The sequence below is a fragment of the Vigna unguiculata genome, chromosome 10, assembly GCF_004118075.2.
Source record: "Vigna unguiculata cultivar IT97K-499-35 chromosome 10, ASM411807v1, whole genome shotgun sequence".
NCBI classification, from domain to species: Eukaryota; Viridiplantae; Streptophyta; class Magnoliopsida; order Fabales; family Fabaceae; genus Vigna; species Vigna unguiculata.
The window spans coordinates 4,051,389-4,077,815 of NC_040288.1; the positions used below are offsets into that span (position 1 = coordinate 4,051,389).

Below are 26,427 nucleotides of genomic sequence, written 5' to 3' on the forward strand. Positions count from 1 at the left end.
TTTGTCTCAATTTATTCCCAATTTTTGTAAAAATGGTGTAATTTTGTCCCTCTCCAAATTTAAACCAAATTAAATTTATATATAAATGTGCACAAATATTTCTATCAAAATTGATATTTCAAGTTAATATTTTTAACAAGATTAAGTTTATTTTAATTTATATTTTACATTAAACATTATTTTAAATTATTTTAAAGTTGTTAATAGAAAATAATGCTAATAACAAAAAAAAAATCATAAATTATATTGATATTTTATTACATCATACTTTAATATTGTTTTTTATTTGATTTATATTTTAAATAATTGCATATTTTAAAATGTGTAAAATTCAATAATTTCTATACAAATGTTTTAGTTGGTGTAAAGAGAATAATTATATAAATTTAAGAAAAATTAACTAGTTTATGTAACAAAAAACAAATAAATTTAAAATTTAAAAATAATTTTAAGTAAAATTGAATGTGAAACAAATTTAAATAAACTTAGTTTTGTTGAAAATATGTAATAAAAATATCAATTTGAATAAAAAAAACAAATTTAATAAAAATATTTGTATAACATTTATATAAAAGTTAATTTTTGTTTCAATTTGGAGAGCGGCGAAATTGCACAATTTTTACAAAAATTGAGACTAAATTGAGACAAAAATTAAAATATATGGACCAAATTGAGAATGAGAAAATGACATCTGGCATAATTGTGACACGTGGCACTGTCACGGCCACGTGGCACGATGTCAACTTGACACGTGACAAATTTTTAATTGTTTTTAAAAAAATTAAAAAAATAATAAAATTTTTTAAAAAATAATAAAATATTCAAAAAATCTAGAAACTGACACATGACATCCCATTTAACACCGTTACTACACCACTAACGGAAAGGACTTGATTACATCAAATTTTCCAAAATAAGGACCAAATTAAGATAAAACAAATTGAGGAACCAAATTGATATTTTGCTACCAAAATGAGGCCAAAGGAATAATTTAACCTTACTTTTATTAGTGTATAAAAAAAATATTGATTAGAATTTAAGAAATTGAAGTAAACAGACATTTAAAATATATTTTAATTTGAATATTTGTTTTTCTTTTATATTTTTAAATTTTATCAACTATGTTTGCAAATTTAATAAATATTTTTGTTCTAATGAAATTTTATTTGGTATTCTAATCTAAAATGTAAAAAATTATAATTTATTTCAAAGTAATTGATATTGAATAAACAACCATCGTCCTAAATATTTGATAATATTATGTTTCTTTTACCATAATTTTTTATTATTTTATAAAAAATTAATTAAAATTAACATTGAAGTAGTAAGATAACGGGTATGGGTATGGGTATTAAATTATACCTGTTACCCGGTGGGATGGGGATGTGACAAAAGTTTGATACCCGTTGGGTTTGGATATGGGGATGTGGATGAATTTTTTTTATGGGGATGAGTATGGGATAGCGAAACCCGTCCCCGCCCCGCCCGGTTGCCATCCCTAGTTGGCACGACTTATCCACATACGTAAAATTTTAAAAAGTTATCAATTTTGATAGTTTTCAAGTAAAATGACACCCAATTGGTAAATTTACCCAAAAAATGTTTTAAAAGTTGACAATTCACGAACAAAATAGCACTTCCTGAGACGTGTATAATCATTGTCCTTAAGAACTTATCCGTGGTGGGTTGCGCAAGCCCCCAAAGATACAAGAGTAACTTCCTGAGTAATCAAACCCAGGATAATAAAAGAAAATAATAGAAGGGAGAAGAGAGCTTGAGGAAAATGAGGAAAGAATGAGAGGTGTTGTGCGTTTAGAAGAGCACCAAAGACACCTATTTATAGGTGTGAGTGATGGATGGTGAGGGGCTGACATTCATAGCACGTATGGAGAAAAATTAATGCATGGCAACAGTCAAAATAATTTCCCTGCAACGTAAAAAAAAAAAAATACTGGCAGCCATACTTTCAAGATGAAATCAAAACGGAAACACCTCTGAAATCAAAATTATAGTGAGAATTATGGCCTGCAACCTTTAGAATCTTTTACAATAAAAAATATTATTTTATAAGTCCTACATGTAATTAGTATTATAAAAATAACCCTAATCAAATGGATATAAATTGAAGGTTGTTATATTTTACTAGGTGTAAAAAGTTAAAAATGAAACATTCAAATTTCTTTAACGTGAATACAAATGTAGGAGGGGGTTTTAATGAGGTGGCATTGGGAGGAAAGGAAGAGGAAAATGATGTAGATTCAGGAAGACATGGACAAAGAGGCGACAGAATCATGAACAAATTGGATTTTGTTTTAGCATATGTGGGATTTGGATTTAGGAAGTCACACATTGATTATCAAGCACACGATCGAAGAAGAGAATGAAGAAAATTCTAAAGAACCTCTGATGTTGACGATGATCACCAACCAAAAATCACAAAATAATGAAATTTGGTATATAGATTCAAGTTCTTCAAATCACATGACAGGTCATCGGGATTGGCTTGTTAATTTTGATGAAAAAAATAAAAGCACATTAAGATTTGCAGATAATAAAGTGATTCGAGTCCAGGGTACTTGGAATGTGTTATTTACAAGGCAAGCAGTGATTTAGGAAATTAGGATGTACTTTATATCTGGTCCTTCCTCAATTATGTTCCAAAGAAAATTTGTGATAATTATTGGATCAGTAAGCAATAAGAACTTTTAGAGCCTTATATTTGTCCAAAGGTAATGATATTCTACACGTTGTCTACTTTTATGTTTGTGAGTCATTTAACGTTTAGAATTTAAGATTTAGGATTTAGAATTGTTTGCGGCGATTTTAGCATAAAATTGTGGCTATATTTAATTAAAGCAAAGAGTGAAGTATTATAGATATTTTCTTTAAAAATACGAATATAAAGATGAATATTATATTACACTGCCGATCACATCCCTGCACTAATTATTTTATCCGAGAGTCTGAGTTCTGATATGGAGTGCTGCATTTTTTTTATTGTAGTTATAAACAAGAGGCTCTGTTTCAGGTGCACTTTCCATGCTCCCAATTTGACTAAATTCATTTTCTTATAACATGACAATGTTTATATATATAATTTAAGTTGTCGATTCAAAAAAAGAAAAAAAAAAGTAGTTGTGACGCATTTAATGGGTTAGTGTGAACAGGTTGAATATGTTATAGAGTAATATTTTAAAATAAAAGTAAAAAGAAGAAAAGTGTGGTGTGGTCTAACTTAACAACAAAGTTAAAGACCATTTCCTTGGTAAAAGGAAGAAAATGCTTGCAAAACTACCTTCTTTTCCTTTCATTAAGGTGAAATAAGATGAGTATGTTTGGAATAAACTTTTTTTTAAGTACTTCTAGAAGAAAAAAGTAAAAAAATAAAATAAAAATCGGTACGTAGCAGTAAAATGGATCTATTTGTTACCGCTTTTGATGAAATGATACATTGATACATTCATTGATACATCGATTCACGTCACGTATTCGAGTTTGATATGTATTTGTGTTTGATATTTCAGAATATTTTGTCGATACTTATTAATGAAGTATCTAATTTATTAGGTTGTAGTACATTATAAGAAAATATTTAAATAATGACTAATTTTAATGACAAAAAATAATTAACCACTATATAGTAATCAGTTTATAAACTAAAAATTATTGACAACTAAAATAGTTCCAAAAAATTGTAATTGGTCTCTAAATTGATAATTAAAATATTTTTTATTATGAATTGGTTTCTAAATTGGTCACTGACATTAATTACCAAGGTTTTGGCTACCAAAATAATTGATCTCTAAATTGGTTTCTAATTAGGAAATGGTTTCTAACATATTTCTAGTTCTTAAAATTGGTCATTATTTGAGAGTTTTTTTGTAGTAGTACTTTTATGATGACTAAGTTATATTTTTTATGTTGACAACTTTAGTACATATACTTTTATTTTGGATTCATACAATAATAATCATATATTTGTTATGTTTTTATGGATTATTATAGACTTTTCAATATTCATAAATCACGTATCTATAGTGTATAGTACCCTATTATTTTCAAAATAAACACATCGAATAAGTATCATATCTGATACTTGTATCGTATTCGTGCATAAATAATTTAAAGAATTTTTTTTTTCAAAAAATTCATACATGTATTTTAACTTTTGAAATAATTAAAATTTAAAAGCTCTTAAAATTTCAAATTATTTTAACCAGCATATAATAATGTCGGTATTTTCTTTGTTATTTATTACAAAATTATCTTTCTATTTTTTATAATATAGAGAAATAATTACACATTATTCTACAGTAAAATATATCATTAAATTTGTAAGAAATTGATAAAATATACTGCTTTGTTATTAACTTCTATAATATAATATCAATTGTTTTAAAACTTCTCTACGTTATTTACAAGATTATTTTTCTATTTATGTCTCATCTTAATTAATATGTTTAATTCATGTTATGAATCGTGTATATATATATATATATATATATATATATATATATATATATATATATATATATAAGAGAATTTAACAATTTAGTTCTTAAAATAAGTAAATGGTTTGACCAGACATTAAGTAAAACCGAGTTATTCAAGAGAAAGTATCACGAAACAAAAGAAGAGTAGTTAAAATATTTTTAAATTTAATAAAAAAAAATATATAACTTTTATTGTTTATTTGAAAGGATACGGAAGATAATACTATTTGAGTCACATGATACTAAAGTTGTAGATTGCATATATTAATTTGTATTTTTCTTTTAAATATTTAAGGACTTAATAACTTTTTTTTTTTAGAAATAAATTATTATTGCATTAAAATAATTATTCTATTTTATAAATTATTAATGTGTTTAACTTAATATCATATAGTTAAGACACTACTCAACCAAGTTTTACTTAATAGTGTGAGTGTTTATGAGATCTATGGACATGTGATTTTAAAAAAAAAATACCAAACAGAAATCTAGAATCCAAACGCGTTTTAGTCACGTTCCGCAGTTTCGCTCTCTCTTCATAATAACACGTCAACAGTGACGTCGTTTTGTACACGTGTCACGGATCAAGCAGTTCAACCATCAGAAAAGAACCATTCAATCCCAAAAAATCTTGGACCGCAAGCAAAAATAAAGGAAGTAAAAGTATGCACCCACCGATCACGCGCGCCCTATAAAACCTCTCCAACACGGTAAACCCAAACCTAAATCTCAACCGAAAAAAGAAGAAAACTTCACCTGGTCATTTCCGGTTAACCCTTACCATGGGCGACGGCGAAAGCACGTCCGATCGGTCGCTTAATTTCGAGGACATGACAGTGGTCTCCGCCGTGGGGCGCGGCGCCAAGGGCGTGGTGTTCTTGGCTCGCGCCGGTGGCGGCCGGTCGAGCGAGTGCGTGGCGCTGAAAGTGATGTCGAAGGCGCTGATTGCGCAGAAGAGAACGAGAAAGAACGAGGAGGAGTACGGGAGAGTGTCGTTTGAAGAGGAAGTGCTTCGTCGTTTCGATCACCCGCTCTTACCGAGGCTGAGAGGTGTTTTGGAAACGGAGAAAGTAGTTGCGTTCGCCATTGATTACTGCCATGGTGGCACGCTCCACTCTCTCAGGAAGAAACAGACTGAGAAAATGTTCTCCGATGACACCATCAGGTACGTTAGAATAATATCCTTTTCTTCGTTTCATTTTCTTGTGTTTGGTCATAGAGAAAGGAAACCTTGCGAAAATGAGAATCTCCGAGTTCTGAACTTCACTTTCCAGTTAGGTTGACCAGAATTTCAGCATCGGAGAGTGAAATCTCCGAAGTTCATTTTTGTTTTTTTTTTTTTTTCACTTCTTCTACTAATAAACAAAGTGATTAATACTTTTACTTGTTATTAGTACTACTCTAGGTTAGTTTAGAGAAGTTAGTAATATAATAAATATATTTTTATCTTAATACAATATTTATAAATTTCTATTTGTTTTTTTAATTAATATACGTAATGTAATGTAAATTAGCTGAAAAAAAGAGTATGAATGATAAATATATTAAATTTTGTAAACAACATATAATTAATGTAAGATATATTATAAATTGAGTTTTACAAAAACGGTAAACGCTTTTATTAATATTTTAATTCTTATGAATAAGAAAAATATGTAAAATAATAGAGAAATTTGGAGTCAGAATCTATTCTCCTGTAAAACATTCAGGGGATCATAGTGTGAATATCAATATGAACATGAACGTTATTTTTTTATTCATTAATTGTTGTACACAAAAGTTAGATTGATTATGTCGGTTCTTTTAAAATAAAACATTGGTTTTTCTTTAAATTATTGTTTTGTCTCCAAATTCGCGTAAAAAATTATGAAACTATTTCAACAATTTCTCAAATACTGGATTATCTATTCCTTTGATTCTTAAATTCATGAATTTCAGTACATATTTTTATACAATGATGTTTAAAATTTTTGTTTTAATAATTTTAATCTAGTCATACTTAAACTATTTCAGTAATGTTAAAAATTAAAATTGATATAAGCTAGAAGATATTGTTTCAACGAAATATACAATGATGTTTAAAATTTTTGTTTTAATAATTTTAATCTAGTCATACTTAAACTATTTCAGTAATGTTAAAAATTAAAATTGATATAAGCTAGAAGATATTGTTTCAACGAAATATTAAACTATATATAATATGGGAAAATGGTGGAAACCAAGTGAAATTTTCTTTCTGTTTCCTTGCCAAATTTTTTTCTTCTATTTCTGATAGTTTGATTTCAAGAAAGTTTGCAAGTATGATTAAGACGTTTGATTTTACTTTTATGTTGTTAAACAAGGAGTCTTTGAAAAATAGTTAAAAAAGTTATTTTCATTTATTTTTGTTGCCAACCAAACAAGACCGAATCTGGTTGCTTGTCCTATTCGGTCGCACTGTTCACTTAACTTCTTTCCTTTTCCTAATTTTTCTGAGAAAGTTAGGTCAGAACAATAAAAACACTCCGAAATTTTATTCTTTTTATGGTAACAGTTTATATTACTCTAAAATAGAAAGTAAAGAAAAGAAAAAAAAGTATTTACTCTTCTTTGGTATTTATAATATTTATAATTAATGTTTTAAAAAATGAATTTTTATATAATTAAAAAATAGTCTTATAATTAAGAACAAAGAGAGAAAATGAACGGAGTTTTTCTTTTATTTTCATAAAAAACGAAATATATATAAAAAAAAAATTATCTGATTTTTTTTATCAATGCGTAGGTTTTACGCAGTGGAATTGGTGCTTGCATTGGAATATTTACACGAATTGGGAATAGTGTACAGAGATTTGAAGCCAGAAAATGTGATGATTCAAGAAAACGGCCACATAATGCTCGTCGATTTTGATCTCTCCAAAAAGCTAAACCCCAAGTCACCTCACTCACTGAGTCAAAACTCGACCCCGAGTCCTAACTCGGAGAAACGTTCAAGGAAACAACAACGATTGACTCGTATATACAGTTTCTGTAACTCCGGCATCTCGCCGTGGGACTCGGACTCGGAGCCCCCATTAAGTACCGTGGACTCAGTGCGTCGAACGGAGTCCGACTCGGTTGAGAAATCAAACTCGTTTGTTGGAACAGAGGAGTACGTGGCACCGGAAATCTTATCGGGGAAAGGTCACGGTTTTAGCGTGGATTGGTGGTCATACGGCATCTTGTTGTACGAGATGCTGTACGGAACGACGCCGTTTAAAGGCTCAAACAGAAAGGAAACGTTTTACCGGATCTTAACAAAAGAGCCAGAGTTAACGGGAGAGAAGACGGCGTTACGGGATTTAATTGCAAAATTGTTGGAAAAAGATCCTGAGCGTCGGATCTCGGTGGAGGAGATCAAAGGCCATGATTTCTTCAAAGGGGTTAAGTGGGACGAAGTGTTGCAAATTGCAAGACCACCTTATATTCCCGCAAATGAGGTTGAGAACAAAGTGGGGTTCAGCAAAAACGACGTGGAAGTGTTTGTGAACGAAGTGTTTTTTCCCACGAATGATGATGATGGCGTAGAGAATAACAAGAAGAATGACGATTTTTTAATTTTTTGACTTTCATATTCTTTCATACATTTCATAGACTAAATGTAGATCACACATGTACAATTTTTGGCATTTAATTGTCATATAATTAAAATGGCAAGTGTCTAGATTCATTCATGAAGTACTTAATTTATTTTCCTTTCAATTTTTGATATCTCAAATATATAATTCTGTAATAGTTAATATTATTGATGTGCGTTATTTTTCAATATCTATTTATAGACAAGAAATACATAATACCTACTCTTAGTGATTCTAGATCTTAGTTGAGATTAGATTATCCAAGTTATATTTTGATCAATTTGTCACGTAGACTACTCTAATATGTAGATTATTTAAGAGTTATGGTTTAAGATTTAGAGTTTATATTGCTTAACTCTCTAATCTTAAACATAGACATAAAAAGTATTAACTAAGTTAACATAATATCATGATATATATAAATATAATTTTTACGTTATAATATAAGTGGGTGTAAGTTTACTTTTATAAATCATTTTATGAAATTGATTTTTGTTTTTGAGAATTACTAGTATGAATATGACGTTTTGTTTTATATTGCATCATGGAACGAATTAATCCAAGGAATTGTTGCTTCTTTTTTTCAGATTGTTTTGTTTTGTTTTTACAGTTAGAACAATCTATTTAGTTGAAAAAAAAATGTCAATTTTACAAGTATATTCGTCACTTTTTTTTCAGTTAAAAAGTATTTGATATGACAATATGTTTAGCAAATATTTTATTACTTTATATGTTAATTAAATCTTGTTGATAGTTTTTAAAAATGAAACCCTCTTGAAATAACGTTGTAAGATAATATTTGTTCTAATTATGATAACATATTGTTTATTTGGTAGGTTAATTTACGAGTTCAGTAAAATTATTTATTGATAAATTAAAGAAAATTTGGTTAAATTCGGTTGGATTGACTTATTTGATATATAGGTAAGAATAATCGTACACGGTATGATGTGATTTTGAAAATTTAATCTTCAAAAACGACAGAAGTCAATGTCGTTATTTGAAATCTAGCGTAATAGATTTTTTCTTTCATCTAGAAGTTACGATAAATTGTTTTCTAAAAAAGAAGATACAATATTCAGTTTAAATTTATGTTTCTGTTAATTTAATTTTTTTCGGTATTTACAACAGTTTATTTTCAAACTCCTTACATATTTATATTGTTTATGATCATTATTCAATTTACATATTCGAACAAACCTTCTTTCATAGTTTGTAACGTTGTTTTAACTTTATACGCAAATTGAGTTGTCTTAATTATTATTTTTTATCATTTTGGGAAATTACTTTAGTTTTCAATTAAATTTTGTTTTTTTAACTTTTGAATGTTTCCATCATAAGAAAAACTATATTTTCAAAAAACAATACATTAAGTCTTTTTAAAATTTTCAAAACTTCAATTGTATATGCGTATTTACGAGTTTGTCATGAACAGAAACTGTGTATTCCATTTTTCTTGCGCATCACGATCAAACATGTCTGCGCACAAGGAAAGGTGTGAACTTTGACACGAAAACCTCAAATTTTTATCATTTTTCATAAAGCTAACGTGTACAACCTTAACTTGTCTTGAAGGTACATAAACTATTCATGCAAAATAACTGCTACGTTCGTTGCTTTATGAGGTTAATGGAACGAACACTTGCACCATCTTTTAACCTAATTTGTGAACAGTTGAACAGTGGAACACACTGAGAAAGATAATACATCAATGGAAGATGTCTAAGTGCAATGTGAAGCATGATAATCATGTGTTCTTTTGGGACTTGAAGTGACTCACTTCACATGTCAAAGCCACCTTGTTGTGAACAATGTAAATGCATCAATGGAGGTGTGTGTGAGTGTGAGGTCATTTTACATGTACTCGTGAACAACAAACTCTCCACTAGAGATAAAGAGTGCTTGTTAATTACTGGTGGGGAGAAGGAATTATTTGTTAAAATAATCCAAGGTTAAGAGTTTGGTGATTTAATTGTTATATGGAATAGGTATTAAACAAAAATAAGGGTTAAATATGTTTTTTGTCCTTAATTTTCAATGAATTTTGGAATTAGTCCATTTCAAAATTTTGGACCAATTTAGTCATTTATTTTTCGAAATAGGTGAATTTAGTCCTTTTAATCAAATTGTGTTAAGTTTATTTGACATTTCAAGCACTTTTCATAATAGTATTTGACTTAACATTAAAGTAAAAATGTGTCAAATAGTATAAACAACTCAAATACAATCCTGAAATGCGTTTGAAACATCAAATAAATCTAACAAAATTTGATTAAAAGGACTAAATCCACGTATTTCAAAATATGAAGGACTAAATTGGTCCAAAGTTTCGAAATTGATTAATTCAAAAATTCACTGAAAGTTAAAGGATCAAAAACATATTTAACCCTAAAAATAATAATAATAATAATAATAAAATAACTTTATAAATTAAAATAAAATATCTTTTCTATAGATATTTAAGATTCAAAATACACACAAACAAATTCTAAATTAAACACTCTAAAGTCCACTTTTATTCTGCCCTTTTATTTCTTAAAGGTTGCCCCAAACTATTGGGCTTAAGGGCTGGCCCAAAGGGAAAACAGACCCTAAGTCTGCCCTAATGCTTCCATCCCCTTTCACGTTGCAGAAACAATTCCTCCGTGAGCAGCCGCACTCTTTGCTAGGGTTTGTTTCCTCATCGCTGCCAAGTTCGCTCGAGCTCTTTCCTACTCCACGTAAGTCATCCTACATCTCGTACCATCCCTTCCTTAGCATATTTTCGTGTTTTCCAACTAGGGTTCTGTAGGGAGCTCATTTTGAGATCTGTTCCGTTGTTTTCCAGCTCTCTAAACTGTTCTTGGAGCGGTTGTGCTCACTGTTATGGTGTCGAAGTCCTCTGCTAACCTCTTTTCAGGTAAGGGAAGCTATGGCTTACTCGTGTATTTCATTTTTTCGGTTGTTCAGCTGTTGTTTTAAGATTCTATGGTTGGTGTGATGTTATGAATGCTTGGAACGTTTTAGCATGTTGGTTTGGATTGGTATGTATGGCTGTTGTAGGGAAACAGTAGCGAGATCTGATAATCTCGCCCAAGCGAGCCTGTCTCGCCTAGGCGAGATGGGCAGAGACTCGCCCAGACCCTTTTCACGCGAGGGGTCGCTCAGGTGACCAGCTCAGTTTTGAGCGAGCGAGCGTCTCACTCTACGAGGAGAGACTCGCCTAAGCGAGAATGCGCGGAGGCCACTATTTTGTGTGTCGAGCTCTCGCCTAGGCGAAGGGACCTCGCCTGGGAGAGAGACCCTCTTGCTTGAGTGAGACCCTTCAGTCTGAGCGAAGAGCTGGGCGAGAGTGCGTCTTGGTTTGGTGTTTTCCCTATCCTTGGATGTTTGGCTTGCATTTGAGTGAATTATTATATAATGGCATGAGGGGAATGAATATGCATGAGTGGGAGGGTATATGAGTTGTTAATGATGAACTTGAATAAATCTTGGCATGTAAAAATTATAGAATGGTTGGTTATGAAAGTGGCATGGCAATGAGATGAGTTGAGATTTTGGTATTCATGGATGGAGTATGATGAGTTGGTATGTATTTGATCTGAAACATGAAAGGGATTGGTAATAAAGGCTGACATAATATATGTATATGCATGATAAATCTTCCTTGATTGTTTGGGGTATGATTGGTTTGTGTCAGTGCGTAATTCCTTGAAATCTCTAGGTGAGATTTCAGGGTCGTGCTTCAGTGGTCGGGACATAATTCCATGACCCCTGTTAGTGGGTATTCATGGTGGTGCCCCATCTATATAATTTGGTAAGGATTCAAGGTAAGGATATCATCCTGACACTCTAAGGAGTCAGTTAGTCTCACTTAGAGCGGGCTGACTCTTGTGGCAAGAGTAGCAGAAGGCCTGAAACTCATTAAGGGCTAACCTTGTGTGTGGGGGATTGATTCATTGTAACACTTGTAACACATAGCTCGGGGGTGAGCAGCTCGGGGGTGAGTAGAAATATCCACCACAAGTGCAAGCATCCGCTGAATCCGACTAGATTATACATATCCGGATGAGTCGAGTCGAGTCTTAGTGTATTGAATTGAAAGTCATAACATGCTTGGGTGTTGTATGTATATTTGACTGTGGAAGTGTATCTAATTGCATGATGAAACCATTTTGGGCTCTAGCTTACCCTACTGTTTGTTGTTGTATGTTCTGTGGTGTGGCCTTTCCTTTTGTAATGATCATCAACTTGTTGATGTGAGCAGAGGTGAGAACTCCCTGTAATCATCAGGGTGATGGAGGTTCCGTAGCATAGTCTGCTTGGACTGGATCTAAATATTTTTGGGTTTTCTTTCTAGGCTATGGCCCATGTACTAGTTGTCTTTTAAGTTCCTTTTTGATTACTGTTGAATGTTGTAACTAGTTTAGTTTTGACATCATGGTGTGCCTTGGTTATTTGTAAGGAGTTATGTTTTAAACTCCATGACTGCACTGCTATAGTATCTGTGTGTTGTGTATCACGCTTCTTTTAGTTATGTTTATTGATTAATATGTTTATTGATTAAATGGAACTTTACAAATACAAACACCAATCAATTGTTAGAATCTTTAAGAGGAATTTAAGAATAATCATGAGGAGATTTAATACTAATGAGTAACAAACCAATTAGTTATATGTATTTAATATATATTTTTTAAGTTTTAGTTCATAGTCAAATTTGTATTTTGTTTTAATCTCTACTATTTATTAACCACCACTTATGCAAAGTGTCACAATTTTACATCAAACCTAAAAATGAAACGAAAAAAGTAACGATGGTATTTTTGTAAATACATGTAATTTGTTTTGTTGTACTGTTTGTGGTCCTACATAAAATTCAACATTCTATATGTTAGTCGATTAAGTTTTATCTCAGAATAGTCCTCCAAAAGACTATTTAAATTAGGATTCCCAACGACTTCCTCATGATTTTGGTGCATTTTCATTCCAGGGGTTTCTTCCTGCACCCCCAAAATTTCTTCTGCACCCCTATATACTTTTTAAATTCCGAAATTAACCTTTGAATATTTGATCAGGTGCCTTAAACATTTGACTAGGTGCAGTACATTTTTTGAAAACTGAATCTCACCTTCTCTCCTATTTAATATAATATAAAGTAACCTCACCCATTATATTTAAACTAACCCTAACGGCACCCCCACTTCTCACCCCTATGTCCCACAAAACCTGACACTCTTTCTTCTTTTCATGTTTATCCATGATTTTGTGGTGGTTTTGTTAGATTCGGAGTCTGATCGGTAATATTTGAAAAATTCACAAAGCCACGGATCTCAAAAAGTTAAAAATAGTTTGGATTTGGAGAAGTAACAGCGGAAGTCTTCTTCTGTAAGAGTGAAACACGTGACAAAATCATTATCTGGAGGTCGACTTCTGTAAGTGCAGAATGGGTATTGGATATCGAATTCCGGTAAATCAAGTTTCAGATTTTAACTTCGATTGAATCAACATACGGATCTCAACGTCTGTATGCGAATTTTTTTTTTTTGAAAACTAGCTTTCGTATAATGATGCTTACGAATATTGACTTTCGTTAAGGTGTGTAACTTCCAGACGTGGACTTTGGTCATTCCGGATATCCACTTCCAATTAATTGAGTTATATATTTTTTATTTTTATTTTTTTTATTTTAGAATTTTTGAAATATTTGATTTATATTTTTTATTTTTGAAATATGTTTTGTTTTAAATTTTAATGGTAATTGATTTTAATTTTAATATACTTTTGAATTTTTTATGACATATATTAGAATTATTACAAAACATCTCTCGAACTTGACTTACGGAAGCAATCATTTTTAGAAAATTATATTTTGAATCTTGACTTCCGGAAGTGACCACTGCTATACCTCTTCTAGATCTCGACTTTGGAAGGTGTTGAAAAATCTCCTATCGAATATCGACTTTCGAGCACAATTACGGAAATCACCTTGCCCTACGAAAGTCAACTTCCGATTTTAATGACTTACGGAAGTCGACTTCTGAATGTGGTTCTTTTAGCTTGGTCACGGAAGTCCACTTCCGGAATTTATCTTTATCTACAGAAGTTAACTTCCAAAAACACTTCTATTACGGAAGTTGCCACTTTCAGAAACTTTTCTCTTACGGAAGTCATCACTTCCGAAAACCATGCTCTACAGAAGTCACCACTTTCGAAATGTAGTGTCTTATGGAAGTCGATTTCCAGAATTCAATCACCTGCGGAAGTCGACTTTTGGTTTGTGGTTCAAATCTCCGACACTATTTCGTGTGGATGTATCCTGGAAGAAACTAAATGATGCTCTATCTATACATGCATGGCAAACAACAGCTAGGAAAAACGAAAAACTATGACAAAGTGGGATCAACATTACTTGTTAATGTAGAGGAATGTGAGAGACGAGAAGAGGAGAGACCACAAAGGAGAAAAATCAGTGAGGCGCAAGGAAGGAGAGTGAGGCAGAGGTTTTAGGGGTGAGGGACGACGCTAAGTTAGAAGAGAGTGGGGGATTTGTTTTCATAAAATAAGATAGATAAGGGGGAATTCAAAATTTCAAACACATTTAATTCAACGGGTTAGGTGGTCAAATGACAATTTTGGATTTTTAAAAATACTTGGGGGTGCAGAAGAAATATTGAGGGTGCAGGAAGAAAACCCCTTCATTCCATTATTGGTTTCTTTATCTGACAGTGGTTGCATGGCACTGAGCCCCATTTATACAAGGCCCATTAGAAAGATTGTTAAACCTAGAAAGTTAAAGGAATATATAGAATACAAAAGGAAATACTAGCACAATAACTAACTGTAACCAATTATAACAAACTGATAGGTTATCTTTTGATGTCATATGGGTTATGGTTATTTGAAAGATTGTGATTTCATATGGTTATATGACATTAGTCTTACATATATAAGGTATTTGACACCAATTTTACATCAAAATCTTAAGACAATGGTGTTATGGGTCTTTATTCTTATATAGTGTTTAAATTTGTCCATTATATCCAATATGTGACTTTTTGACTCACACTTGGACTATTCCCAACAATCTCCCCTCAATGGTTTGGATTATGTTTCATATGTTATCGGGACTATTCCCAACAATCTCCCCTCAATGGTTTGGATTATGTTTCATATGTTATCGGCATTGAGAGATTGTGGTTCTAGATATATATGGCATTAGTCTTACACATATAAGGTATTTGACATCACTTTTATACCAAAACCTCAAGACAATGGTGTTATGGGTCTTTATTCTTATATAGTATTTAACTTTGTCCATTTATTCTTATATAGTATTTAACTTTGTCCATTTTATCCAATGTGGGACTTTTTGACTCACACTTGGACTATTCCCAACAACCTTATTTTTTTTTTCATATGGTATATTTCCCTTCAGGTATATGAGTGAACCCTTTTTGATTATGGTTATGCGGTCAGTCACTTTAGTGACCCCTTTTTTTGTGGTTATGACTATGCGGTCAGTCACTTCGAACTATCGACTCTGATACTACGGTTGGATTATGTTTCATATGTTATAGGCATTGAGAGATTGTGGTTCTAGATATATATGACATTAGTCTTACACATATAAGGTATTTGGCACCACTTTTACACCAAAACCTTAAGGCAATGGTGTTATGTGTCTTTATTCTTATATAGTATTTAACTTTGTCCATTCTATCTAATGTGAGACTTTTTGACTTACACTTGGACTATTCCCAACAACCTTGTTTTTTTTTTCATATGGTATATTTTCCTTCAGGTGTATGAGTGACTCCTTTTTGGTTATGGTTATGCGGTTAGTCACTTTAGTGACCCATTTTTTTGTGGTTATGGTTATGCGGTCAGTCACTCTGAACCATCGACTTTGATACCACTGATGGGTTATATTTTTATGTCATATGTGTTATGGTTATTTGAGAGATTTTGGTTCCATATGGTTATATGACATTAGTCTTACACACATAAGGTATTCGACACCATTTTTACACTAAAACCTTAAGGCAATGGTGTTATGAGTCTTTATTCTTATATAGTGTTTAACTTTGTCCATTCTATCCAATGTGGAACTTTTTGACTCACACTTGGACTATTCCCAACACAGACCCCCTTTAACACGCCCCATTAAACTTAGGTTGGTGGATGTAAAGCCCAAACTCTAAGTTTATCTTTGAACCAAGAAAAAATAGAACCAAAAACAGGTTTGGTAAAGACATCTGCTATCTGAAAATGTGTTGGAATGTGTTGAACTCGTAGAAGCTGTTTCTAAACAAGATCTCAAACAAAATGAATGTTTAGCGCAAAGTGTTTGGTTTTGGAATGCATTATAGGATTATTAGTTAGATGAACAGATCCAATATTATCTGAATAAACTATTGGATCTTTAGCTCATGAAGTAATGTGCGAAACCAGGATATTTTGATGGTGATGGAATCAATACTTTTGGATTCAGCCTCAATATTGCTTCTAGAAATAGTATGTTATTTTTTGGACGCCCAAGACACTATATTGTAACCAAGGTAGATGCAATAACCTGTGATGGACTTGCGGTCATCAATGTCAGCACCCCAATCAGCGTCTGTAAACCCATGAAGAGATAAGACTAGTGGAAGTGGTAAAACGCAAACCAAAGTGACTTGTGTCGGCAACATAACGTAAGATTCTTTTAACCGCTTTCCAATGATGAATCTGAGGATTATGCATGTTGTGAAACTTTGTTCACTACATATGTGATGTTTGGACGAGTGAAACTCAAGTATTGGAGGGCACCCACAATTTGACGATATAAAGTGGGGTCTTGAAAGGCTATGGAACCATCAACATTAAGCTTGAGAGATGATATCATGGGAGAGGGTTGCGCGTTGGTGTTGGACATGTTAGCTTTTGACAAAAGTTGTTGAACATATTTGGTTTGAGTGAGAAAAAGAGACCCATCAGTCTCCCACTTTGCTTATATTCTAAGAAAATAATGAAGCTTTCTAAGGTCTTTGAGAGAAAAATGTTGTTGAGAGTGGAGATTAGAGCTTTGACGACAATGAGTGATGAACCTATGATCAAAATATCATCAACGTATATTAAAACCATGACATAAGTGGTCTTAGTAATATTAATAAATAATAAAGGATCAAAAATTACAAACTTATAACCCAATTGCACCAAAGTGTTGCTGAGTTTATGATACCAGGGGGTGGAGCTTTTTTATAGGAAATATGTGCAACTTTCTTTTTTGTGTATACATGTTGGAGTACCCCAACTATTCCAATATATTTATACATACATATACTTTGTTGATAAAAAAAATAGGCATGAGGTGCCTCTTTTAAGCCATATATAGCTTTGTTGAGACGACAAACTTGGTTTGAAGAGGAGTTGAAACCTTGTGGTTGACGCATATAAACAAGCTCATTGAGATCTCCGTTCAGAAAGGCATTATTGACATCAATTTAACGCATATTATAAAATTATAAAATTATAAAATTATAAAATTATAAAATTATAAAATTATAAAATTATAAAACTATAAAAGTGTAAAACTATAAAAGTGTAAAACTATAAAATTATAAAATTATAAAATTATAAAATTATAAAATTATAAAATTATAAAATTATCAAATTATAAAATTATAAAATTATAAAATTATAAAATTATAAAATTATAAAATTATAAAATTATAAAATTATAAAATTAAAAAATTAAAAAATTAAAAAATTAAAAAATTAAAAAATTAAAAATTAAAAAATTAAAAAATTAAAAAATTAAAAAATTAAAAAATTAAAAAATTAAAAAATTAAAAAATTAAAAAATTAAAAAATTAAAAAATTAAAAAATTAAAAAATTAAAAAATTAAAAAAATTAAAAAATTATAAAATATAAAATTATAAAGTTATAAAATTATAAAATTATAAAATTATAAAATTATAAAATTATAAGATTATAAAATTATAAGATTATAAGATTATAAAGTTATAAGATTATAAAGTTATAAGATTATAAAATTATAAGATTATAAAATTATAAGATTATAAAATTAAAAGATTATAAAATTATGAGATTATGAGATTATGAGATTATATTATAAGATTATAAGATTATAAGATTATAAGATTATTAAATTAATTATAAAATCATTAAATTATAAAATAATAAAATTAGAAAATTAGAAAATTAGAAAATTAGAAAATCAGAAAATTAGAAAATTAGAAAATTAGAAAATTAGAAAATCAGAAAATTAGAAAATCAGAAAATTAGAAAATTAGAAAATTAGAAAATTAGAAAATTATACAATTATAAAATTATAAAATTATAAAATTATAAAATTATAAAATTATAAAATTATAAAATTTTAAAATTATAATTATAAAATTATAAATTATAAAATTATAAAATTATAAAATTATAAAATTATAAAATAATAAAATTATAAAATTATAAAATTATAAAATTATAAAATTTTAAAATTAAAAAATTAAAAAATTAAAAAATTAAAAAATTAGAAAATAAAAAAATAAAAAAATTTAAAAATTAAAAAATTAAAAAATTAAAAAATTAAAAAATTAAAAAATTAAAAAATTAAAAAATAATAAAATTAAAAAATTAAAAAATTAAAAAATTAAAAAATTAAAAAATTAAAAAATTAAAAAATTAAAAAATTAAAAAATTAAAAAAATTAAAAATTAAAAAATTAAAAAATTAAAAAATTGAAAAATTCAAAAATTGAAAAATTAAAAAATTATGAAATTAAAAAATTATAAATTAAAAAATAAAAAAATTTAAAAATTAAAAAAATTAAAAAATTAAAAAATTAAAAAATTAAAAAATTAAAAATTAGAAAATTAGAAAATTAGAAAATTAGAAAATTAGAAAATTAGAAAATTAGAAAATTAGAAAATTAGAAAATAATAAAATTATAAAAAATAAAAATTTAAAAAATTAAATAGACAATTTGCAATTTGATATTGTTATAATTTCATAATTTACTAAGTTACAGAATATAAAAATATGAATAGTAAAATTAGATAACTAAAAAATTATGTAAAGAAAATTATGAAGTTATATTTTTATTTTGTATTTAATAATTTTATTTTATCTAATTATATATTATATATTTTAATTCATTACTAAAAATTCTCATATTACATTGGAATTTTCTTGCAAATTTGTTAAAAAAATTTGCAAGAAAAAACTTTGTCCTGTTATTTGTTCTAAGAATTTTATTTGGCAGGTAATTTTTTGGTGGATAATTATTTTTTACAAAATTATAAAATTCGTAAGTATTTTACAAAAATTGTTGCAAAAAGTGTTTTATACAAAATATTTTATAAAAAAATTGATAATAATTTCTCTACAATTTTTTTATAACAAAATTCTTAAGTATTTCTTAAAAAATAATTTCTAAACAAAATTGATAGAAAATATAAATTATTTAATTATGATTTTAATTAGTTAAAAAAATACTTTTTGTTAATTACATTAAATTTTTAATAAATATTTTCTAGTTAATTTTTTTTAATATTATACGATGATATTTAAGTAATATAATAATGTAAAATATTTTTCATACTATAGATTATATAATTAACAATAAAATTTAAGAACATAGCTTAATTAAAAATATTTTGTATTTTAAAGAAACCACAAACATTTAATAAAAATTTAATTACAAAATTTTAAATTTAAAACATAATTAAGCTTAGATTTTAACTATATTAACAATAAAAAGTATTTATGAGATATTAGTGTTATTATTATATATATTTTGACAGCAGAACCAATGTAAGGAGGTTCTGTATCCAAAAGACACGATCTGCCCAATCAGACTAAACCTTACAATTATTATTCTTTTGACAAAGGAACGCAAGTGAGTCAACAGCGACACCTTCCTCAACACGTTGTTGTTTGCGTTACCTCTTTCCTTTTCCTTGTTTCTTTTCCCTCGCTCTTCCTTCTTCAATCCCTGGAAAATTCTCGAACATTTCCCCTTCTCTCTCCATAACTCACCAATCCAAAAACACAACCACAAACATTTTTCTTTATTGTATATTTTTATTTTCACGCATTTAACTCACTATTTGTATGCATCCATTATCGAGCGATAGAATTTTCTAGAAAGAGGGAAAATTGGGCGAAATGGGGCCAAACGCTGCGGCGGCGAAACAAGCAGAGCAGCTCCGAATTAACGGCAACACTTACTTCAAGAAAGACCGTTTTGGTGCCGCCATCGATGCTTACACCGAGGTATTCTTCTTCTTGTTCATCTTTTTCGTCTTCTTTTTCTTCTTGAGTCATCTTTCACAGGAATTTGAGTAATTAATTAAAGTTAATCTTTCTTTTGTTTGGTTGGAAGGCGATTACACTGTGCCCTAATGTTCCGATTTATTGGACGAATCGTGCGCTGTGCCATCTCAAGCGCAAGTATGTGTGACCTTTCAATTTCGCGTTTGTTTGTGAATTTAATTTAATTTGTTGCGTGTAATTTTTCGGAAAGTTAGAGACTGCAATGCGATTTGGAATGGTTTTTGTTAATGTGTTTCATTTGGTTGTAGTGACTGGGAGAGAGTGGAGGAAGATTCTCGGAAGGCAATTCAGCTGGACAGCAGTTCAGTTAAGGTTTTTGTTGCTAATTTTCCTTGGGATTTTGTAGTTCCTTTTGCAGGTGTTGGATGATTATTTAGCTTACGGGTTTTAGTATAGGTTCATGTGATGATTTAAGTGTGTTGGAGATTCCTACAAGTCTAGATATATGACTAAAATAGAGCATATATGTGAATCCAAATGTCTTCTTACAAAAGACTGTTTTGTTGGGTTGAGTTAGGCCTAACCTCCCACTTTATAAGATGTATCAAAACCTATCTTAACTTAACAAAGTTTGTTGAATATGTTGTGTCACTTATATAGGCTATTGTTACACCACTCACAAATATATGATTCTATGCTTAAATTGTCGGCATTGGGGTTGGATTGGAGATTGGACATTGTTCAAAGGTATAGCTAAAATAGAGTAGTGAGTGAAAACCTGACCTTAAAAGCAGTTTTATAGGGTTGAGTTAGGTTTCTTAAACCTATTTTTAAGAAAGAACGTGGAACTCCCTTTTGAATTGAGTGGGCTACATTTTATTATGTCTTGGCTTTGAGATAGATGATATGGTGTATGTGTTTGTGTTTGGTGGTTTGTGTCTTGCAAACTTCATGTTCGTCATTGAGCCTTGAACTGTGAATTACCAAGCCAAGATACTCAAAGGATGGCAAATATAGCTGGATGCATTGATAATAGCACATGTGTGATAGTATTTTCCATTTGTTTTTGAACCTCCGGTGATAGATCCAGCTGGGCTATGAATTTGATGGTTTGATTGCCTTCTCCTGAGTATTTAAAGATATAGTTAACAGATAAATTATACTTAAAAGAAAACGGTAAAGGTTGGTTCATATTTGATAGCAATGTGCACTGTGATTATTTTTCACTTTTCAAAAACTTGTTGGTTGATACATCTGGCATATGATTTTGGTAGTTTTTTTAATTTGAACTTTTGAATTATTCGTAAAGCTATTGTAAGCGGTAGACAATCATATAGTGTTCTGGCTGTTTTTAAATAGATGCATATGCGCTTCATGATCCATGGCTTAGAAAACTTCATGATGGATTCTTGAAATAGTAGCTATGAAGCCTAGATACTAAAAATATGGCAAAGATTGGTGACAGATGCATATTTGATGCGAATATGCACATGATAGTGTTTTTCTTCTCTTTTTTATTTATTATTGTTGAACTTTTATTGATCCATGCATTTGGGATATGATTTTGATAATTTGAATGCCTTTTCATCTGTGTCATTACAGTTATAGTAAATGTTAGACACCTATAGTGAGAAATATATAATTTGGGATTTTTGTTATGATTCCATTTTTTTAAAAGTTGTGATCTTCATGCACTGATATATACTTATTTATGATTTAATGCAAAAATTTCCGTGTCCAATGTCTCTGTACAAATATTGTGCACTTGTATAAAATACACGTATTTAATTTGTGGTAATGTTCTATGGCTGTATCATGTCTTGTATTTATAAGAATTTTCTAAATACCTGTATCCATGTTGAAGTTTACCTGTATCATTAACTTATGAGTTATAAAGTGTAGGGGCTTTATAAAATGTGAAGCAGTTCTTTGTGAAAATATTGATAGTGCAATTTTGGTAGATCCAGCGATTTATGAAACGAGAACTCCTTCAATAAAAGTATTTGCATGATATGGATCTACCTCTCAAGTCGAATCTGCCTACTCTAAGAAATGAAAACCAGTGATTTATGCGAGTAAATCTTCAGCCTAGATGTAGAAATAGAAATAAATTAGTTTTCTCGGTTACATTTGTGGGAACTGTCATAGTTTTGGTTGGGGAGATGGTCTGGCTAGTAGTATTCAACTGTACCCATCATATATCGGAGCCTAGTGTGTATCAGGACCTTGTAGTAATGTGTTTGGTAGAATGGAGGGTGCATATATACGAGTGTATGTGCATGTGTGTGTGTACCATTTGGATTAAGTTCGGAAGAAGTATGCAATTCTGGGATATTTACTTTGTAATGTTTTGCGGTAGAGTTGTGTGCAATTCTGTGAAACCATTTTCTTGGTGTTAGTTATTGGCGGCTATATTATATATCTGTAATTTCTTGCCTGTTTATCATTTATTTTTTTCGTTGTTAATCTGTGTTTTTTGATTGTCTTGTTTCCCGCTGAATTTTCTTTTTTGTTAACATTTCAGGCCCACTATATGTTGGGGCTCGCATTGCTACAGAGACAAGAATCTGCCAAGGGAATTAAAGAATTGGAGAAGGTTTGTTTTTACAATAAAAACCTTTTCAGTGTGTTTCTTGCACATTTGTTAATTTTTTATATTTATCTGCTGCAAGAAATCATTTAGTTTTTGATTGGTTGTCAAGGTAGTTAATCTCGAGATCTATTCAGACTCAAAGGAGATACAAAATTGTGGAATCCTAATATGAAGTGTAAGACTCTACAAGATATATAAAATTCATATATACGCATATAACATAACATAAATAAGAGAAAAGAGCCAAGCGTAACAGACCAAATGTTTAATTAAGCTTAAATTTACAATCATAGTCATAGACTAATAAGTATATGAAGTTTAGTGACCAAGCCCCGTACAAAACTCACAGGTCATAAATGACAAACAAAGCAACTTAAAATATTGTAAGACTAGACCACTAAAATAGATAATCCCAATTAAAATCATAATCCCTCTAGAGATCTTCATTTTGTCCATATAAAGAGAACCAATGAACCACACAAACGGGGCAGCAAAAGCAGAGGAACCAAACAGAGAGCTGGAGAACCTTAGGCCTGGCATAGAAGAGCAATGGTTAGCTTCATGCAACTCTTTTGGGGCTCGGGTGAGAGAGGACACAAATTTGGTGGTAGAGGTTGAAGATGCACTAATATCATGTGTTTTCCTCTATTTTAGTGTGGGGGTTGTAAAAAAGTTTGTTTTAGGGCTTGGTTTATATAGACTTAGTTTTACAAAAGTCTAAAACGAAGAAAGGGGCAAGAAACTTGATCCACTGCTGAATGTTGACACAAGCGTGATCCACCACACAAACTTAGAAAACTCAGAAAAGCAGCAAGAAACTCAGAAAACCCTATTTTTATGTTTTTTTTTTCAATTGAGTATATGATAAATTAAATATTTTTGTTTAAGTCACTTCTTTTACGAGTGTCAGTTCTACTATGTTGAAACATGTGTCACCTATACTAACAGGATACGTAACCTTATGATAGAAAACATATCGGATCTTAAAAAATTAGTTGAAGCATCAGAAGAGAAATCTAAAAGTATTCTGAGGGGTCGGTTAAAAGTGTCAACATAATAGTAGGGTGAAATACAAAATAAATATTTTTTTGAGGTACTTAGACCAAAATTTAATAATTCACTAGGTACCTAATTTGAAAAAAAATATTGGATAGTAAAAAAAATAAATCAGTCGAATATTGTGGAATTGAAACTTATTTAAGACAAATTTTTCTACAAATTGCGACTTGAATCATTTTACTAGGTGCCCTTTCGAGTCAAGTTTTGTTTAGGTTAGGTTTTCTTGAAGCAATATTTCTTATACTTTCACTCTTCATAACTGTTACATGTCCTACATTTAGCTCATGCTTACAACTATAACCATCACCTGTGGTATATAAAAGTGGTCATTGGGTTTGTTGGAAGTTGCACCGACAAGTCAAATTATATTCATATTGTATGATTCATATTTGCTCAAATAAAAAGATTGTGACCAATGATGCCAAAGGGCGGTGGATAGTTTCTCTTGTCAGAGATGCGCCTTGATACTAACTTGAGAATAAATATGTGGAGAAAGATGCTTGAGGGAACTCTAGATGACAATAACTTGAGAGGAACAAAATAAAGTCCCATCCTTGGGGCTCTAGAAGACAGATATGTACTACAAAAGGAAAGCTTTTACAAAGTTACTTTGAAGATAATGTAAACTCTTATATCGGTTTACAAATAGAAAAGCAAAAGAAAAATAGATACTAATTTACCTCACTGGAGTTTTAACTCTATTGAAAATGACTAATAAGTCAGATTGTCTAAATTTTGGCTTACCTACAGAGCTGTTGATGGACATGGTACTTCTATCATTTAAATTTGATATCTCAGCTAATTAATATAACTTTCCTGATTATTTACTCTATACTATGCTTTTCTGAGATACAAACAGTCATTTTACCTGTTTTGTTTTTCATTTCAAATACCTGATGATTCTGTTATTGTTTGTGATCATAATTAAGGCTTTGGATCTCGGAAGAGGTGCCAATCCTAAGGGCTATATGGTAGAAGAAATATGGCAAGAGCTTGCAAAGGCAAAATACCATGAGTGGGAGCGATCATCGTCGGAACGAACATGGGAATTGCAGAGCTTGAAGTATGTTTTTCTGGTGATTGTCAGACCTATTATCTGGGGGTCTTTTAGCAGTGTTTGAAGTTCTATTGTCTCTTAACATATTTGTTATTACCTCATGTAAAATTTGATTTAGTTTGCCTGTGTCATTTATTTATTGTGTAGTGATTATTACTTAGTGTCCATGTCAAGTGTTGTAATAAAATGTGTTAAATGTCTCAGATTAGCTTGCGAGTCTGCTCTGAAGGAAAAACATTTACTCGAATTCTCCCAAGCGGAAGGATTTGTAGATGATCCTACTACTTCCCATTCAGAACAATTAGAGGCTTTAAAAGTAGTCTTCAAGATAGCTGCAGAAGCCGATACACCTACTGAGGTGTGTACATGCCTTCTGTTTTCTTAATCTTCATCAAATATTCCTTTGTGGTGCACTGGAAATTGCCATGTTATTAATCACACATTGAGTGTACAGGTGCCAGATTACTTATGTTGCAGAATCACACTCGACATTTTTCACGATCCTGTAATCACTCCAAGTGGGCTTACATATGAGAGAGCAGTGATTCTTGAGCATCTTCAGAAGGTAAGCTGATTTTCTTGTTTCTTCTTATTGAATGTTTTCCATTTCAATGAACCCCATGTGCAATTCTTCAACTTTCTTATACAGGTGGGTAAATTCGACCCAATAACGCGGGAACCGCTTGATCCATCACAGTTAGTGCCAAACTTGGCCATTAAGGAAGCGGTTCAGGCATTCTTGGACAAGCATGGTTGGGCTTACAAGGTAGACTAACGGAATATTATGTGTCAAATTTAGTTGATGTGGTAGTTTTATCTTTTCAGCAATGCAGCAGGATGTTGAATTCTGCAAGCGTGGCCGAAGTTGTTTGTTTTACTTTTGTTTGCTGTTTCATGGCGTACTGACTCTTGGACACCCATCTTATTAAGTGTACATATGTGTTTGATGTCATGTATTGTGTAAATATAGTAGTATGCATATTAGTGTTTGTCGAGGCTACTTTTTTTAGTCTGTCTTGTCAAAATATTGAATCTATTTTTAAACATTTGTTGTCTTTTCTGAGATAGTATTTGTGTAATGTCACGATAACCAAGGACAAGAAGAAATTCATAAGTCACTTAATTTATTTAAGGCTATTATTATTTTGACGCCCAATAAATTTTTAGACACATTTTACATTCATTATTTTTCTTTCCATCTCTTTTTTACAAATACAAAAAAGTTAACTTTTTTTAATGACCAAAATACCTCTAAGAGTAGGTTGTCAACTAGTGTAAGTGTAGTAAAAATTCATTTTCCTTTACTCAAATGGATGAAGGTTATTCAGTAATGTTTCTTTCATGTAGATATCATTATGTTTGCAAAAGTACCA

General features: G+C 30.4%; 2 protein-coding genes across 3 annotated transcripts; both read left to right on the forward strand.

Moving 5' to 3' along the window:
* Positions 1 to 5,192: 5,192 nt before the first annotated feature.
* Positions 5,193 to 8,189, forward strand: LOC114165767 (serine/threonine-protein kinase OXI1-like). The gene is made up of 2 exons (XM_028050337.1): positions 5,193 to 5,658; positions 7,258 to 8,189. The coding sequence occupies exons 1-2, from the start codon at positions 5,276 to 5,278 to the stop codon at positions 8,075 to 8,077; spliced, it is 1,203 nt and encodes a 400-aa protein (XP_027906138.1). The 5' UTR covers positions 5,193 to 5,275; the 3' UTR covers positions 8,078 to 8,189.
* Positions 8,190 to 19,945: 11,756 nt separating this feature from the next.
* LOC114167161 (E3 ubiquitin-protein ligase CHIP) lies at positions 19,946 to 26,186 on the forward strand. 2 transcript variants are annotated; one of them, XM_028052149.1, is made up of 8 exons: positions 19,946 to 20,345; positions 20,455 to 20,522; positions 20,654 to 20,711; positions 22,870 to 22,941; positions 24,927 to 25,060; positions 25,259 to 25,412; positions 25,509 to 25,619; positions 25,704 to 26,186. In XM_028052149.1, the coding sequence occupies exons 1-8, from the start codon at positions 20,238 to 20,240 to the stop codon at positions 25,827 to 25,829; spliced, it is 831 nt and encodes a 276-aa protein (XP_027907950.1). In that variant the 5' UTR covers positions 19,946 to 20,237; the 3' UTR covers positions 25,830 to 26,186. The 2 variants fall into 2 exon arrangements, with proteins under 2 accessions (XP_027907950.1, XP_027907949.1); XM_028052148.1 differs by having other exon boundaries at positions 19,947 to 20,345; positions 20,654 to 20,717.
* The last annotated feature ends 241 nt before the right edge of the window (positions 26,187 to 26,427 follow it).